General features: G+C 35.5%; 1 protein-coding gene and 1 pseudogene across 1 annotated transcript; one reads left to right on the top strand and one right to left on the bottom strand.

Moving 5' to 3' along the window:
- The first annotated feature begins 6375 nt into the window (after positions 1 to 6375).
- Positions 6376 to 11924, top strand: LOC137748150 (uncharacterized). Its single transcript, XM_068488244.2, has 13 exons — positions 6376 to 6656; positions 8872 to 9186; positions 9331 to 9404; positions 9691 to 9850; positions 9960 to 9984; positions 10089 to 10175; positions 10295 to 10466; positions 10550 to 10623; positions 10822 to 10891; positions 10972 to 11043; positions 11119 to 11252; positions 11334 to 11407; positions 11491 to 11924. The coding sequence occupies exons 2-13, from the start codon at positions 8991 to 8993 to the stop codon at positions 11547 to 11549; spliced, it is 1197 nt and encodes a 398-aa protein (XP_068344345.2). The 5' UTR covers positions 6376 to 6656; positions 8872 to 8990; the 3' UTR covers positions 11550 to 11924.
- A 1777-nt stretch (positions 11925 to 13701) lies between these two features.
- On the bottom strand, positions 13702 to 18343 carry LOC137746942 (disease resistance protein RPV1-like; annotated as a pseudogene).

The raw sequence follows: 18343 nt of genomic DNA, 5'->3' as shown, positions 1-18343 counted from the left end.
CATATTCTTATGAAGAAAGGAAATAAAGAGGGGGAAGAAGACTGCACACGGCAGAGAAAACTGGGGAAGAAAAATAAGCGAGAATGAGAAGAGGAAAAAAAAAAATGAAAAAAAAGGAACAAACAAATTTTGTTAAACATCAAGCCTATGTTAGAATATATATATATATCACAGTTTTATTTCATTATAGATGGAGAAGATGGTTTAATTTTTTTCACATTATTCTTATGAAGGAAGGAAATGCACAGAGTGGGGAAGAAGCCGGCACTGGCAGAGAGAAAATTTGAGAAGAAAAAGGGAAGACACAGGAGATAAGAGGAAAATTGAAATCTTAAATTAATCTTATATCAATTAATAGGAAATATAATTATGAAAGTTTTAAATATTAAAGAAAAATAATAAAATATAATATTTAAGACTTGCGACATTGTGAGTTTTGATTGGATCGTAGCGTCACTCAACAAAATTCAGTGGCAAGTAAAACCCCACATAAATTTTTCTCCCATCTTGAACGAAGAGATTATTAGGCAAGGCTGCCGCAGCGCCGCATAGGGCCTATATTCTCTCTCTCTCTCTCTCTCTCTGATGGTTGGATGGAACAATGGGAGCACTTGATGGAGATGACCAAACGGCCAACTTCTCATGTGCTGTAAATTGTTCCACAGCGGCCTGTCTTTCATTGCTTCCCTCTAAACTTTAAGTCCATGCAGTACCAAATCGAGCCAAACTAATAGGAACCGGATCCCTCCTGAGTATAGGATGGGATTCTCATGACCAATAATTATAACTTGAAATTTGATTAAACGGCTACAATAATTATAATTTTTGGAGAACCTCCTGTTTGTAACCGTTAGATCAAATTTCAAGGACCTAGATGGACTTGTCAGGAGGATCCCACCCTATACTCAGGAGGGGATCCGGTTCCAAACTAATAATTCGTTTCTAGACCCTGCCAAGTACAACTCGCCCCCTAATATTTGGCAATTGGCTTTCATTTGTGTATGTGCAGAAGAACATACTGCCCTTGCATTTTGAAAGAGAACTAATTTTCACACATCCATTTTATCATTTTATTCACTACTGTTTAATACTAGTCGTTAATTCGATTTGATTTATTCAATTAGATGACCATAAATAAAGAGAAGTATCTGAGAAGCGAAAATAAGTTTGTGAAAATCACTTTCCCTTTGAAAATGACATTCCAAAACTCATACCATATTTTTTGAGATTTACTTCTGAAATTGCTAAAAGTGTATTTTAACAATAAAAAACACTTTATTAAATTTGGCATAGTCAAGTGCTTCTTTAAGAAGTACTATCAAGGAATCCCGACCACTCATTTTAAATTTTGTTACCCCATTAACCCATTTTATTTGTTCACTCCACACAAATTAAGGGTTTGAATCCCGCTCTCTTCAACAGCTCAAATACTAAAATATTGAAGATCCAGACATAAAAATCCGAAGAACATCTCAATTCATTCCACATGTAGTTTTCTAGTCCTCTGTGGAAAACAAGGTGCAAAGATATCCAATCAAGGGATGGTGATGTAACGTTCAGTGGAAGTGGGGCCTCGTTCGATAAACCCCCCCACATGGGATGTTAGCACTTTTTTCACTGTCATTTTTATCAAGAAAAAATTTGGAAAATTGATTAATTTAATAAGTTAGTTGACTTGTTTTCTTACCAGAAATAGGACATAACTGCCATTTAATATTGGGCCTCTTTCGACAGCCTGTGATTAGGTCATACGTATAAATGGCATCCGTAATTTACATTTTCACTTCAAAATAGTCATCGTGTACTTCTTCATTTTTTTAGTAATATTGACTAAATGCTATTGAATTAGTGTTATTTGTCTTTATCAGTGATTAAAATATCAACGTAGGTAGAAATATCGATATGCAAACTTAAAAAAAGATCGATATGCATATTTATGGAAATATTGGTGAATATATCAATATCGGTTGCATTTGATGGAAATGATGAAAATTGGGTCAAGAATGTGGAAATTTTAAATGAAACTTTTGAGAATGTCAACCACTGTTTTAGACGAAATACAAGAGTTTCTTCGATATTTAACCAACAAGTCAGATATATTGATAAAATCTGTTGATTTTACCCGAAATTAAGAGTTTCTAACTTCATTCCCGTTCTATATCTTTCTCTGATTTTTTTAAATTTTACGGAAAGATCGACCATATCAAAGAAATTTTAATAGTAATTATATCTAGGAATCTTTAACAAAAAACTCATAGTACTGTTCATTTTAACAAAAAATCACATTTTTACACTAAAAAGTCAAATATGATACTATTCACTTTGCCCTTTATTTTGTCCTTATCGTTAAAACTCAAAATTTTCAAATCATTTTCAATAGTTTTCCTTTATATCTAAGGCTCATGTGGCGGTGTTCTGCTCCTTTTTAGTTTGATGATACAAAAGCAACATTCACATATGCATGCAAACAAAAGGGATTAACAAAGAAAAAGTAAAAAGGAAACATAACATGGGTGCCATTATCATATGAACATTACATCATATAATAATTTTAATATATACGGCTTTTTTATTTCTTCCTAATAAAAAATTTGATTGCTTTTAAAAAGCGTATTTGGGAAACGATATATTTGTAAATGGCCGGCAAATTGCAGGCAATTGATGGTGTGCATCGTCTACTTAATTTAGTGGATATTTTGATTAGCTTGGAACCACTTCCACAAAACATGTCTTACATTATAAAAGTCAACCACTACCGGATGGTTCAGTAGTTGGGACAAATTCCTGACACTGATAAATGTCTTTATGAGTTTTTCCAGCCTTAAAAAAAAAGTAGATTGTTGTAGCGAAATCATCAACTAGTCTCTTTATTTAAGGAAAAAAAAAAAAAAAAAATTGACAGTCATTTTTTATTAAAATTAATTTTAAGAAGCTGGCTTATTAATTTAGCTTCGTTCAAATAGAACTGGCTCAATAATTGAATATTGCAGGTTATAAATATCATTTACTTTCGTTGTGTCGTCTTAACTTCGAAATCTCACTCCCTGCTAAGTAATAAAAATTAGCACATGACGCTTTATCGCAATGGAGGAAAGTATTCATGCATGTCCATTCTGGTGGGGTTTCTATATCTAGCAATTCTTCTTCGGAAGCTTTAACGAAATACTCTCGGTATTGTTTACTTTAACGAAAAACCATATTTTTACTCTAAAAAGTCAATCCTGGTACTATTCACTTACAGTACATTTTTTTCATTTTCGTTAAAACTCGAAGTTTTCCAAATCTTTTTCATTAGTCTTCCTTTCTCCTTCCCCTTAACAACTATGGACTAAAATTAATTTAAAAAAATGAAGTTGGCTTTTGCCATCAGTTACGAAAACGGGCCCAAGGTATTCAATGGGCTGGGAACTTATCATAAAACCAAGAGCAATGGATGTGGGCCAAAAACCATTGTGATGGAAAAGCTTTGGGCTTCATTGCACTAGCCTACAAATTGTTTGGAATTTTTTCTTTTGGGCTTCACCAAACTTTTTTAACCAAAATAATCAAAACTTTTATTTAGAGAAAATGGTTACAAGAACGTGTGTGTTGAAGGCGATTTCAAATTAGTAATTGATCCAATTAAAGGCTCCTGCTCAACTCCTTAGAGATTGAAAACATCATACAAAAACATTGAGCGGTCGACGACTTTCTTTGACTCTATCTCTTGAAATCATGTGCTTACGGACGCAAACTTCTGACCGAATGCATATCACTGGTTTTAGTTTTAGTAATTTTCAAATTTGAGATAAAAAAAAAAAAATTAATTTAATTGTATTGAAATTGGTTGTAATCGTGGACACTGTCTTATCATTTTATTTTCTGAAGAAAAATGAATAAAAGCCATCTTGTGAATGGTGTTTCAAGTTAGGAGCACGTGCATACAGGGATCCATACATAAAAGAAGAACGTTGCAGTCAGAAACTGCATGAGATATCCCTTCTTCAATTGGAAAAGGATCCTCACCGGATTCCTTTCCTAGGGATTTCGTGATCTCATCCGTTCATCGTATATTGTGCGATCAGTTTTTGTTATATACTATTCATATTTAATTTTAAATTTTAAATTTTGAAATAATTTCTGACCGCACGATATACGATAAACGAATGAAATCACGGGATCCTTTCCCTCTTTAATTTGTCTCTTCCCCATTTCTTTTTTCTTCTTTTTCTTTTATCCTTTTAATTAATTTTATATATATATATATTTTATTATTTGTTCTCTTTATATTTTATATTATGGAGCTCCGCCGAATAGAAAAGTGAATTTTATAATATTCATCTGTCATGGGAAAAAAAAAAAAAAATTGTAATTCATCTCTATATTATATTAGATATTATCGACCGTCTGATCCGCAAATTTTGACTTGTCCATATTAGTTTAGTAGATGTTTAATTTGACGATGACAAGATTATTAGGAAAAAAAGATTAATTGGTGATTATCAAACCCTTGCAATGCGATTGATTTAATTCAATTGGATAAAAGTATTCATTCTTGCACTTGACGTCTTGTGTTTGTATCTAAATTAAGTGACGTCAAATGACCTCAAAATATATTATTGAGTTGAAATTATATATATATATATATATATTGATTTTATTTGTATTCTTTTCATATAGGTTTTATATATGTGCAAGCTGTGTGATTAATTAGTGGTACAAAAAAATATGAACAAGGAATAAATTGTCCGGATAGATAAGATTTTCTCTTCAACTCATTGGGTTTTAGTTCGAACCTTCAATCGCTCGTTAGTGTAACTTAGAATAATTGTGATTTGTGACTAATATAATCAACAATATTCTTTTGAGTAAATTGTAGCAATAGTCCATTAACTTTAACTCAATTGGAGTAATGGTCCCTCAACTAAAAATCTATTACCATTGGTCCCTCAACTCATCAAAACATGCAGCTATGGTCCCTCAACTTTAACTCAATTGTAGCAATGGTCCTTCTAACATAACTCGTTTTGACAAAATTCTGACGAAGTTGACGAAAAGAACCATAGCTACATGTTCGTGAGTTAAGAGACCCTAATTGTAGCAATAATCATTCCAACATAACTCATTTTGACAAAATTTTGACGAAGTTGATGAAAAGGGATATAGCTACACATTTTGATGGGTTGAGGGACCAATGATAATGGATTTTGAGTGGAAGGACAATTGCTACAATTTACCCATATTTTCTTTTTGGTTAGAGTACAACAACAACAACCAAGCATTCCACTGCTTATTTTGCCTAGCCTCTATCTTATAGTCGCATTCTCTAATCGAAGCATTTGTAGGTCTTTTGTTCACATGTTCAAATTACCTTAACTAATTTTCCCTCATCTTATCTTCAATAACGGTCTACCCCTATTGTACCTTAGATATCCTTATTTTAAACCTAGCATTTTTCGTGTGACCACACGCCGAACAAAACATTTAGTTAGACCATTATAAGAAAACTAAAATAAATTAAAATGTTGTGAGTTTGTTGTTATTCCAGAGAGAGGATTTATGAGGATGGATTTCTACGCAACATACGTATAGACGAAAATAACATATGGTTTCATTTAAAATGTAAAGCTGATATCATAGCATCGTGGCCTCCATGATCATTACTTAAAAAAAAACATGTTTATATTACGCATGTATCAAATACTAATTTTGGCGTGAGGTTGTTGGGTTATTTTGTCCATCATTAGTTTCCCCAAAGCTTATCACGCCTAATAATAATATTCGAGGACATGAATCATGAGAGCTGGTTTTCTCTTTTAGTTGTAATCATGTTTTATCAATACAATTTCATGTCTTCCTAAAAAAAAATGAATCCATATGTACTTGCATCAAATTCCAATTTATATTAGATTTCCCAATTCACGAGGAAGCCCACTATCGTATATCTACAAGGAGAGTCATTACGTTTGTTTACATGTACCAACGAGCAAAAAGAAAAGTGATTACTACATTTCAAGAAATTAGAGTAAGAGAATACTGAAAAGCAAAGTGTGCTTTAAGATACTTGAACTTTTCGATTGTTGTTGCTCCGTGGACGAAACACATAGTGGAAGTACGTTAGTTCTTGGTTTGTTTCTTTGTCTTAACCTTGCTTATTTTGTTGGGTTGTTTTGTTTGTTTTCCGCATTAACCGGCTTCACATAAGCAACAAATAATCATGCAGAGTGCATTTACAAATCACTATCACCAATCATTATAATTTTTTGTCGTTTAATTTAGATTTGACAATTTACTCTCCCTTTAATTTTGGGATTAATGCATAATAATTTGATTATTAGGTAAAAACCGTAAAATAATAGTAAAATAAACCTTGAAAGAAACGACGAGAAGCGGAGACAGTAAGCTTACGGCGGGAAAAAGGAAGAAAAAGCAAACGTCCCAAAGCAAAGCAAAAACCTCCTCAAAGCAATCTCTCTCTCCTCTCTCTCTCTCTCTCCCCTAAAACAAAATATAACAGAGCTGCCTCTCTCTCTGTGTTTTGTCGTAAAAAATCTGAGACATAGAGAGAGAGAGTGTCAGGCTCTCAGAGGTTTAGAGAGAGAAAGACTCTCGAAGCTCCCAACTCACTGCTTGATTCCTCCATTTGTGCATTGCCCATTTGCCACTTCATCTCTCAGGTACTCTCTTTCATTCAATAATCTTTAATTTCTACAGTTTTTTTATCGACATTTATTTATTTTCAGTTTTTTCCTTTGAATTTTAGATGGTAAAGATTGGATCTTTCTGTGTGTTGGAGTTGATATTTATCTGGGTTCTGTTCATTTCTGCTCAAAATCCAAAATTTTGATTCTTTCATCACATTTTTTTCTTTGTTCATATAATTGCAATAGAACTGAGAACCCCTTCCAAGTTTTAAAACTGTTCCGGTGATCAGAAGGCTCAAATGCTGGATTTTGTGTTTGGTTGCTGAGAAACCGAAGGAAAACAAAATTGAAGCATATACGTATAATCATATAAATATTTACATTAGACATATTTTCACTGATCTTTTTGTCTTGTTTGTCATTTTTCTCAACGATCCAGCAAAAGAGTAAAGTAATTTTTTTCTTAATAATTATATATATATTTTTTGAAAGCGAGCATTGACGCAACATATATGTTATTTCTTTATGATATAAAAATTACGGATTCGAATTGTGAAAAAAAATTTACTGTAAAACTTCCCCCAATCCTCATAAAGTAGGAAGCTCTGTTGAGTTGGCGTCCTCCTTTAATTATATTTTTTTCCTGGCCCTTTTTTCTACTTTACCTTCTTGGATTGTCTTCCTATTGTGCTCTTTGGAGACAGGCTAAAGCAAAAAATATGCAGATTTATATCAGATTAGTCATGAAGAGTCAAATTACGAGTTGACCCATCTAGTACCAAAACATAACTCTCCATAAGTAGCTATTTCTTTAGCATAAATTTACCCAAAAAATGTACAGAATTTGAGGGTATAATCGTCCTAAGGGCAAAATTGCAGAATTCGGTGGAAGATATTCAGGCACGGAGCACGCTTGCAGTTGAAGAAATGCTCTCCTAATTAATAATATAAAACAATAAAAATTAAATAAAAAACAAAAATCTGAAAGCTTGGAGCTGTGGACTACCACGTCATCCTCCCCAGGAAGTGGAATTTTTCTGTCAAATGTGTGCACTTGAGTGGGTCCCACCATTGTGCTCTAGAACTCTCAAGTAGATCCATTTGGCATACTGTTTATTCTACTGCATTTGATTCTAGTCAAGCTCCATAAGTTGGGAGAGCACATGATACGATATTTCAATACGATTGTCACATTATCACGCAAAATTATTAATTTACTCGTTTTATAACATATATTTTAAATCGTTGATAGGTTAATTATGTTTGTTACTGTTCATTTATATTATAACACGTATATTATTAACAATATGTGACAGTGTGACTGTCGTAATTAGAATGGTTCAACAATATGCTTAACTCTCTATCATCAACAATGGTAGTGATGTTGTCGTACAATGCACGTTTCTGTCGTTATAACCCACCCAACCGAAAAGCATCCGAGTTATTGTGGTGATCTTTTTCTTTGAGATCTTGAGAATGTTTTATTTCCATGTGCAAACCAAGTTAACCACCACCTCAAGGATAATGCTCAATCCCACTTTTGTTTCAAGAAGTGTCATCCACACACGCTTTTTTACCTTTCGACACACTTCTTATCAATTTATGTACTTTAATCTTTTTTTTTTTTTTTTTTTTTTAATTAGACAGCCGAATATTGAGAGGGTTGTTAAAGATAAAAAACAGTGTGTCGATAACACTCCCTTTTATTTTTTGTTTTTTGTTTTTTTTTTTTTTTCCTTAACAAAGTCGACATCCATTGCATGAAATTTGACTCCTTTGACTGTTTTATTTACCTACTTTGCGCCCAAAGTTCCTTCTTTTGGGCAGAAAATTTTGACCGACAAAAGTATGGCAGGATAGTCATTCGTCATTTTGGTTCACCTTTCAGCTAAATATAGATGGGTTTTGCCCAAAATTAAAAAATTTGCATACCCTTCGCATATTTTTGGGAATAAGAATACATTTTGGTGCACATCTTGTCATATATAGAAGATGGGTTTGGTTTGTCACTTTTTGTGAAAAAGAATGCATTTTTTTGGGTTGCGGCAATAGAAGAAACTTACATAGAATAGATTCACCGCCAATGTAAGTTGGTTTGCTCGGACATATTCTATCACCAACCCAACCCATGTTGTTAAATACCCAATCAGATTTGAGCCCATCATTTTAATTTGTTATTTTTGACTATTTGGTAACTGTACGTATAGATCTCCTATGAAATGCATGTGATTCTGTCCCACCTATGCAGGGGAAGAGAGAGAAAGTCTGACAGTTAGAGAGAGAAGCCCCACTGGTTTTTTTTTTCTGCATTGGTCTGAATCTGTTTGATGAAGAAAAAAGCTTGAAGAAGTGTTGAATGGAGTAGAAATGGAGGAGGGTGGATCAGCAGGAAACTATCGGAGGAGTGGACTCAAAGTCAAGGTTGATTCATGGTTCAGCCAATTTCGCAATGGCTCGAATCCATGGATGGCCAGATACGTCTACGGATTCATGTTTTTGATAGCAAATCTTATGGCATGGGGTGTCCGGGATTACGGAAGCAATGTGTTGACGGAGATGGAGAGTAAGATTTGCTTTCTCTCCTCTACTCTACTTGCTTATGAACACATTGTTATAGATTCGATAAACGCGATTAGCATCTTAAACGAGTGTGTTAATCAACACATTATTAGTGCAGAATGTTTAAAACCTTTGGCTGTGAGTGCAGGATTAAAAGGATGTCATGGTGTGAAGGATTGTTTGGGTGCAGAAGGAGTCCTACGTGTAAGCTTGGGTTGCTTTGTATCCTTTTTTCTGTTTTGTTGTTCGTGGCTTGGCCTGAACTAGACTATTTCGATTGATGAGACGAGATTTATCGTGTAGTACACAAAATTCTGTGAAGATTTTAAAAAAAATAGCAACACTGTTCACTATTGTTTATGCATCTGAATTCGAGGAAGTGAATGCTTTTCCAAATTTCTTGTAAAAACATTGATTCTTCTGCATCACTCTTGGATTTTCATATGATTTTTCTAGTTCTCTACGTGTTGATCAAAGTAAAGTAAAACCTTAATATATACTTCATCAGTTGTTTTATATCACAATGTTTCTTTCCACTGCTGGCACATCGAAGTTGAACGAACCCAGAGATTCGTGGCAATCCGGATGGTGGTCTGCCAAGATTGTCATGTGGATTTCCTTCATCATCATTCCCTTTCTGCTTCCTGCTACAATCATTCAGCTATATGGTTAGTGTACTGGCATTCCATCAAACCAAAACTGTTTTCTTTTTCTTTCTTTTTTTCCGCTTTTAAATTGCACTTTCTTTTCGTCCATCTGATACAAATCTTTTTGCAGGAGAGATTGCGCATTTTGGTGCCGGGTATGATTCGATGCTGTTACATTTATTCGCTATGTACTTTTTTTCCCCTTTCGAAATGTGTTTCTTGGGTATTCTTTTAACAAGTTTTGGGATTGTTTTATCAGGGTTTTTCTCTTGATTCAGCTAATAAGCATAATCAGTTTCATTACGTGGCTGAACGATAGTTGTCAATCTACCAAATCAGAAAGATGGTAAGATTTTGTTCAAGCTAAATCGGGTCGCCATTTTTTGCAGACTTTGGAAACAAATTCGATGTAGCTACTAGCCATAGCGTTACTCGGGCTGATTTAACTTTAGGTTTGCACTGCAGCCGGATTCATGTGATGTTACTTGCAACTGCTGCATATGTTGTATGCTTAGTGGGGATCATATTGATGTACATATGGTATGCACCAGAACCAACTTGCCTCCTTAACATCTTCTTCATAACCTGGACATTAGTACTCCTACAACTCATGACCAGCGTCTCTCTCCACCCAAAAGTAAGCTCCGCTAATCACCCTGCATTCGGGGACTTCAGCCTTGTTTTAATGTGATTTTACTTGTTAAATTCCACCCGGAACAGGTGAATGCCGGCATCTTGACTCCGGGTCTCATGGGGCTTTATATAGTATTCATCTGCTGGTTTGCTATTAGAAGGTACGGTTTTAAGTCTCTTCTGTGTGAACCACCTTCCGTTAGTGCAATTTGAGATTTTGCAGATGTTATCTGGCATTGCTGCATAATCTTTCAAAATCAATCATCCAGTTGATTACTAGCTTCGAATGAAAATCTAAACGTGTGACTCTGGTATATTTACGAATTCCGTTGATCCATAATTGTTGCTTTCGAGTGCAGTGAGCCAGCGGGGACAAGCTGCAACAAGAAGGCTGATGATTCAACCAAAACAGATTGGCTCACCATCATAGTAATACTCTGCTCTTAATATTACACACAGATATCTCTTTTCTCTACACGAAATCATGACAATGACTTATTTGTTGACAGAGCTTTGTTATAGCCGTGCTTGCAATGGTTATCGCAACATTCTCAACCGGCATAGATTCCAAATGCTTTCAGGTTTGCTCTACCGTCTGAATAACTTTTAATCAATCATCTATATTTCCTTTAGAATGCGCCTGACATCATCTGCAGTTCAGGAAGGACGAGACTGAATCCGAGGATGATGTTCCATACGGTTATGGATTCTTCCATTTTGTTTTCGCCACGGGAGCAATGTACTTTGGAATGCTGCTGATTGGTTGGAATACTCATCAATCCATGAGAAGGTATTTTTCACCACCTTCTTTGTGAATGAAAACTGAACTCCGTTCTTTCTTGCTTGCTCAACAAGTCACTTCATTCTGCAGGTTTACGATTGATGTGGGATGGGCCAGCACTTGGGTGAGGATTGTGAACGAGTGGATCGCGGTCTGCGTGTATTGTGAGTATATAACGCTAAACAAAATTGAATGCGCTCTAACGAAAATCTCGTTATGACTGAAAGGAAAATTTTGTGTTTTGCAGTATGGATGCTAGTTGCTCCAATCATATTGGAGAGCAGACAAATGGCGCAATCCGCTTAAGTCTATGTTTACATCTTGCCACATTCATCCGTTGTAGATATGGGAGTGTCCAAGCCTCGCCCTCGAGGATCGAAACTCTTTGCATTATCGAGAAGAGCCTCCTCAGGCCTGCCATGGGCAGCAGCGCTGCTGGCACTTAACACTGGTGAACTGACTGCAACTTCCTGTTCGTAATGTGTGAAGATTAAGGAGGGAAAGAAAAATACACGCAAGTTAAGCATTTTAAGTCTTCCTATCCAGTACCATAGAGTGTTGTGAATTCATAACACTTTCTTCTTCGTATGTAATCATTGTAGTGTGAGCAAATGTGGTTTAGAAGAATCTTAGCATGTCATTATTTGTTACACTATTGAAATAGCAAATATGTTGTGGGTCCTTGGAAGTGTTTCTATTATCTTTTTGAGGTCTGTGATTGGTGTTTTAAATATTTGGCATATGTTCGAGTGATATTATACTTACAGGCTAGACAGATGTACATTGGGATCAATGTGGTCCCAGGATCACTCAGAGTTCGAGAAATATACATGTGAAGGTTTTTTGAGGACTCTCCAAATGTTTAGTATGGGTCTCCTTTGTGTCTACTAGGTGTTTGATCTAATATCTGCCAGGCATTATCTCGACAAGTTGCGTCGACAACACTCTACAAATTCTCTTGATATCACTCATCGGCTTTTTTCGACATATGTTGATATCTGTTGACATGTGTGCAACATAGTTTGTTTGACAACAGAATGTCTTAGTGAATAAACTGAAACAATTTTTGTGCGCTTCGTGCTCTGTTTTTATCTAAAAAACTTGTACTTTAACATTGGGATCCTACAAAGTTCAAATCTAAATCCGCCATTGCTTACAAAGAGGAGATTCAAACTTGAGTACAAAAAGATACATGATGTCCTAAACCAATATGGCTACGCCTAATTTCTATGAAGATCGTATACGCATCGGAGATCGACGAGAAGAAGGGCTCTGTACACATCAAAGCAGGCTAGGGCTACAGCTGCTCTTCACGAATTGACCCCAAGAGGTCGTTTGTGTCATTCAAAAGTATCAGCAAATTGCCAATTGGTCCGTATGCAGTTGAGGTCTTAATTAGCTATTCTGACTTCAGACTTACGTTGTATGAGTGCACTACTAAAGTAATATCATGTGCCAATGATACATGTGTAAACTCCTCTAAATGTATATTCGTATGGCATATCATAATAGTGCACTCATGCTACATAAATTGTTCTACAGTTCTTCTCTACGAGTCCGCAAAACGATGCTTTTAATTACCAATTAATTAACGGAAAAACCAAATAATATTTGTCCACCTAAATTGGAAGCTTTGTAACTTGGAAGCCAAGAAGCCAAAAGAAAAGCCTGAAGCTGCAACATTACTGGAAATTAAGAACCAAAGGCAAAACCGTAAAATCACGTATCGGAAAATAATCTCCACTCGGTCGATCGATGATCGTATTAACATACAAAATTGCGAGGGCACCATCACTAGCAGAAACTGTAGTAGAAGCTTATGAACACATCAGTCAGAGTGGAAGGGAAGTGGAGAAAATTTACAAGATATTCTATTGAGCAATCCATCATTTCCGAGTCTTGAAAACGAGTTTTTTAATCATAACAGGAAAAACTCTACGATCTTACAAACAATTTCATCTTCAGTTTTGGGGAATCCAATAGAATACTAGCTATTTTTTGATTGTGCAAACGAGTTCATCGACTGCAAAGGTAGTAGAAAAGGTAATTCAAACCTTATGCTAACATGTCAGGGCAAGTCAAGATTAATGAAAAAGTAGTGGAAACCATATATTGACTGGCATCTTGAGGTTATCAATGATTTTCTAACCTTAAAAGTAAATTCCTGGAATATGTGGTGGAAGCAGGGCTAGTATTTTTGCGAATTCAAGTAGTATTTGTCAAATATTTGGATGAATGTCTTATATGGCTTGTTGTAACGTTGAAATGTTTCTAGATGCAATATATCTCCAAAATTCAAAACAACTAATTGAAAAAGTTCATAGGAATCTGAAGTAAGTAGGAAATATGTACTTGTCTTCATTATCGAATCGGGAAAGCTAAAAACAAAAGAGTTGTTTGATGAACTGACTATGATATGGCTTAGATATGTAATGATAAGCGTGATGATGATGATGCATCACCACCTTGATTGTGCCTCACCATAGAACCTAGCTGGAAATGGGTCAAAAACATAACCAGCTTTGTCCAAATTACGCACATTTTCCTTCATAGGTTTGTCCCATACTAGATTAACCCCTATTCTATTCAATGTAAAAGAAGCAAAAGTAGGGGTATAAGATCCCACTAAATTTATATCAACTTCAACTCTATCCCCGCCTTGCAAACTGAGCTTATCGTTCGATAATTGTCCCTGCCAAATATGATGGGATTCAGGTTTGTGGAATATTCCATTCCGATGTTCTTTGACTATGCTGGTCCGCAACTCGGTACGTTTGGTATTATTTATAACAGTAATGACAACTGCAGGAGGATGAACTGATATATTGCATGAGTACGAGCATAATAGAGTCAGCCCTTCGAAATTACGACCATCGTTCAGGGGAATGTCAAAACTGACTTTACTGCCATCATTGACAAAGTCAAACCAATCGGGAACATAATTCCCAGGGAGGAAAATGCCACCAAATCCGCAAGAAGTCCATCCCTATATATACAATGCAAGTGTCATATATATACATGTGCGTTTGTGTGTGCATGTGCATGATAGGAAGGCAATGAGAGAGAGATATACCTGCAAGATGTTCCTCTTAAAATCAACTGTGAGATTAGTGCACCCTTGCATATCAATCCTTGCCATGGAATTTAATGACTTATCCAAGCCTGGAACCTCAGTGAGTTTGAGTGAATCACTTATATTCAGTTTTCTCATATTTGACATTTCTGAAAACTCCGGCATTGTTTCCAATGCAGGGCAATCAACGGCATACAGAGATCTCAAACTTGTTGGTAATCCCAAGATTGTATGAAGATTTTTGCATGCAGTTAACCATAATATTTCAAGCTTTGAAAGACCACTGAGGCTGGGTAGGGTATGAAAATCATTCTCACGAAGATACAAGTATTGTAAGGAACTTAGACTCCAGAGATCCTTCCGGATTTCATCAAGGAAACTGCACCATGTGAGATCCACATCCCTTAAAGAGTTCAAGCCGTGTAACAAATCGGGCAAACGAATTTTTTTCACATTTGTTAGGGATAAACGAGTGAGATTCTTCAATCTTACTATGGCAGATGGTATGTGTCTTATGGATGTACTATCTACTTCAAGTATTCTCAATGATATCATCTCCCCTAAATCCTCATGCAGTTCTCAGAATTTATCACATAAATTAAGATGAAGAATCTCAACAGATTTCGACTTATAGAAATCCTTCGGAAGAGAAATAAGGCTGCAACAGTTTCTAAGGTTTACCAAAGAGAGTCTTTTAAGATGGCCAATGGAGGGGTGAATCTCAGACAAACTCTCACAACCTTCCAGTATTAACTCTTCAAGATTTGGGAGCTCTGAAAAGTCAGGCGATTTAATTAGGGAACAATGGGAGTAACTGAGATTAATGATTTTCAACTTCTGAAGCGACTGTGGCACAAAATCAAAGAAAAATTGAAATTAATATCGAAAAAGAAGTTCTCATAAAAAGAGAGAAGGAAATCCAAAAACAAATAGAAACAGAACATCATCATGTGTAATTGACTGTACCTTGGAACCCTCCCAAACTTGTACCAGTTTACTCCACTGCATGTCTAGAACAGCTAGTCTTGGTTGATTAAAAAAACCATCTGGTATGGACTTTAAAGGACATCCTTTCCAGCACAACCATATTAACTCTTTGGGAAGATGTTTGTATTCTCCATTGAGCTCTACGTAGCAGAGCTTAAGCAATCTCAGTTTTTTTCATTTTGGCAAATGCTACTGTACTGAAACTAGCCGTATCAGAGCTTTGCAAATCTAGACTTAATCCTTCAAATTTTCTAGTTCCCTGTTTTTTTTTTTTTTTTTTTTTTTTAAAAAAAAAAAAGTTATACTTACAAAAAAATCATACAAACTTCATATTTCATATTTAGAAAGGAAAACTAATGAAAAGGGCTTGAAAACTTTGAGTTTTAATGATAAGGATAAAATAAAGGGTAAAGTAAATAGTACCAAAATAGACCTTTAAGTGTAAAAATGTGGTTTTTTGTCAAAGTGAACAGTACCGTGGGTTTTTCGTTAAAACTCCCTATTTAGAAAGGTAATGCTAGGACATCAAATTTTTTTAACTAAATTTGCAAACCAAATGATGTGTCACAAATAAGAAACAAACCTGTTAATTGACACTTAATTAATTCAATAATCTACAACCATATCATACAAATTTCAATTTTTCACGTTCCCCTTTTGAACATCATATAATTTTCATATTTAGAATCGTTCAATTTCTTAATCTTCATTTGAATATCATCCTTACAAAAACATCATTTGAATCGAGGATTGTTTAATTTAGTCATTCAAATTTATTAAATAAATAGACAATTCATCATTAATATGTAACTTTGTACCTACATCGTTGATTTATTTGATATATTTGACTAAACGATATTCGTTTATGAAATTTGCAAGTGAGGGAATGAAGTATTATTCATTAGGCAAAATCACGAGGGTGAATGTATGCAAGTTCTATTGTTGGCTAATGGAGCTCTCCTTGTGCAACTACAGATACACATGAATGATGTTTAATGTATAATAGACGTACATGGTTTATACATGTATTAATTCAAAATTGTATTAGGAATGTACTTACAGATTTATTTGTCAATATATTGGTGACATCTTGAGGATTCCACAACCTACTCCATTTTTCAGGATGGCCAGGGAATTTTTCAAAAATGATTACTTTGACCATTTCTCGAAGCAAATCATGCACATTCAACTCGTTGCGTTCAACAGTTACAAGGCATCGTTCACGAAAGACACTAATTCCTATTGTTGCAAAAAATCCACATGCATCTAATACTTTTGCAACATAGTCCTTATTCCATCCAATAAAGAAACAAGATATGTCAAGGAATATGGCCTTCTGTGTATCATCTAGCCCTTCAAAGCTTATTCTTAGTGGTTTTATTATTTTTCCATGAGGAGTTCTTTCCAATTTCTCCAATTGACTTTCCCACTCTCCTATGGTTCTTTTAATAAAAAAAGAACCTAAAATTTCAAGTGCTAGCGGCAAACCTCCACAATAAGAAACAACCTCTTTTGAGAGTTCAAGATATCCTTCATTAGGCCAACTATTTTCAAATGCATGCCAACTAAAAAGCTCAAGAGCTTCTTCTTCATTCATTTCCTGAGCCATATATGTCTTGTCCGCTTGCTTTAGTAAATGTTCATCTCGTGTCGTTATGATAATTCTGTTCCCTGGACCAAACCAATCGCAATTTCCAGTTATTGCATCCAGTTGTTCCACTTCGTCTATATTGTCCATGATGACAAGTACCTTTCTACGTCGGAGAAGATGTTTTATCAGACTGATACCTTCATCAACACTGCTTATTTGAGTCTTCTGTTTCAAGATGTCAGAAATAAGTTTTCCTTGCAAATCAACCAAACCATGTTTACTTGTATTTTTGCTAACGTCGGCAAGGAAACTTTTGAATTCTAACTTGGAATGAATTTGGTTATAAATGGCTTTGGCAACTGTTGTTTTACCCAATCCACCCATCCCCCAAATCCCAACCATGACAACATCATTTGATCCACCACTTGAAAGATAAGTGATAATATTCTGAATGCGAGAATTGATTCCAACTTGGTGCTTGGCCACATGTAATTTGTCTGCGCTCGGAAGCCATTCCTTAATAATCTCGTCAATAATTTCTCTAATAAGCTTTGCTTCGCGCCTAAAAATTGAATCGTAAGCATTAGTAGGACTCAATGAAAGCTCAGTAGGAGCTACCAATACATAAACAATTTTCTTTCCTTCATATATATATACTAACTGGCTCGTATGTGATTTTGTGACGAACTTGAATATAAAGAAAGAAAGTCATTCATAAATTAAACTCCAATTACGGTATAGGTTTTAGCTTGTGTAAAATGTTAATTATATGAGAGATTAAATCATTCGCTAATATGTTTCAAATCTTGAAAAGCAGGTGAATAATTACCCATTGTCAGTGATTTGAAGATGGTGGCCAGACAAATTTGCAGCTTCTGTAAGAGCCTCTCTCCACTGCTTCACCCTTTCTTTCTTGACATCGTTTTCTTCACCGATGCCCTCTTCGTGCTTCTGAAATGCTTCGGCTAAATCTCCCTCCTGCCACCTAACATGCGAAGGATCAACGTGATAGAATATTGGCAAAACATGTTGGCCCAGTTTGGATCTGCACTCCATGATCTTCACCAGCTCGTCAAGACACCAACTCGAATCCGCATACCTCTTTGACAAGACAATGATAGAGATCCTCGATCCTTCGATTGCTCGGAACAGTTCCTCTTTTATTTCTTCCCCTCCTTCTAGATCGTCATCCATAAAGGCCCGGTATCCCGTCTTCTAAAGCCGCGTGGAGGTGGCCCGTGAAGCCATTGCGCGTGTCTTTGCCTCCGAAGCTCAAGAACACGTCGTGATTCCAAGGTTTTGACATGGAGGAGAATGAAGAGGAGGCTTTGTGGGCTGTCATGGCGGTATCCACCGTTGTCGCACTGCAGTGGTTCAGATCACGGCTGAAAAAATGGTAGTGGTTGTGTTTGTGATGCCAACGGAGGATTCTGAAATACCTAAACCCAA

Source organism: Pyrus communis, chromosome 2 (assembly GCF_041283825.1).
Source record: "Pyrus communis isolate YQ-2024b chromosome 2, ASM4128382v1, whole genome shotgun sequence".
Classification (NCBI taxonomy): Eukaryota; Viridiplantae; Streptophyta; class Magnoliopsida; order Rosales; family Rosaceae; genus Pyrus; species Pyrus communis.
The sequence above is the reverse complement of the archived record's forward strand: the minus strand, read 5'-3'. Positions and strand labels throughout refer to the sequence as shown.

Coding starts and splice junctions, on each gene's coding strand:
- LOC137748150 (XM_068488244.2), top strand. CDS start 8,991: ATGGAGGAGGGTGGATCAGCAGGAAACTATCGGAGGAGTGGACTCAAA. Junction 9,187..9,330: donor TGTGTTGACGGAGATGGAGA/GTAAGATTTGCT, acceptor CTGTGAGTGCAG/GATTAAAAGGATGTCATGGT. Junction 10,176..10,294: donor TCTACCAAATCAGAAAGATG/GTAAGATTTTGT, acceptor TTTGCACTGCAG/CCGGATTCATGTGATGTTAC.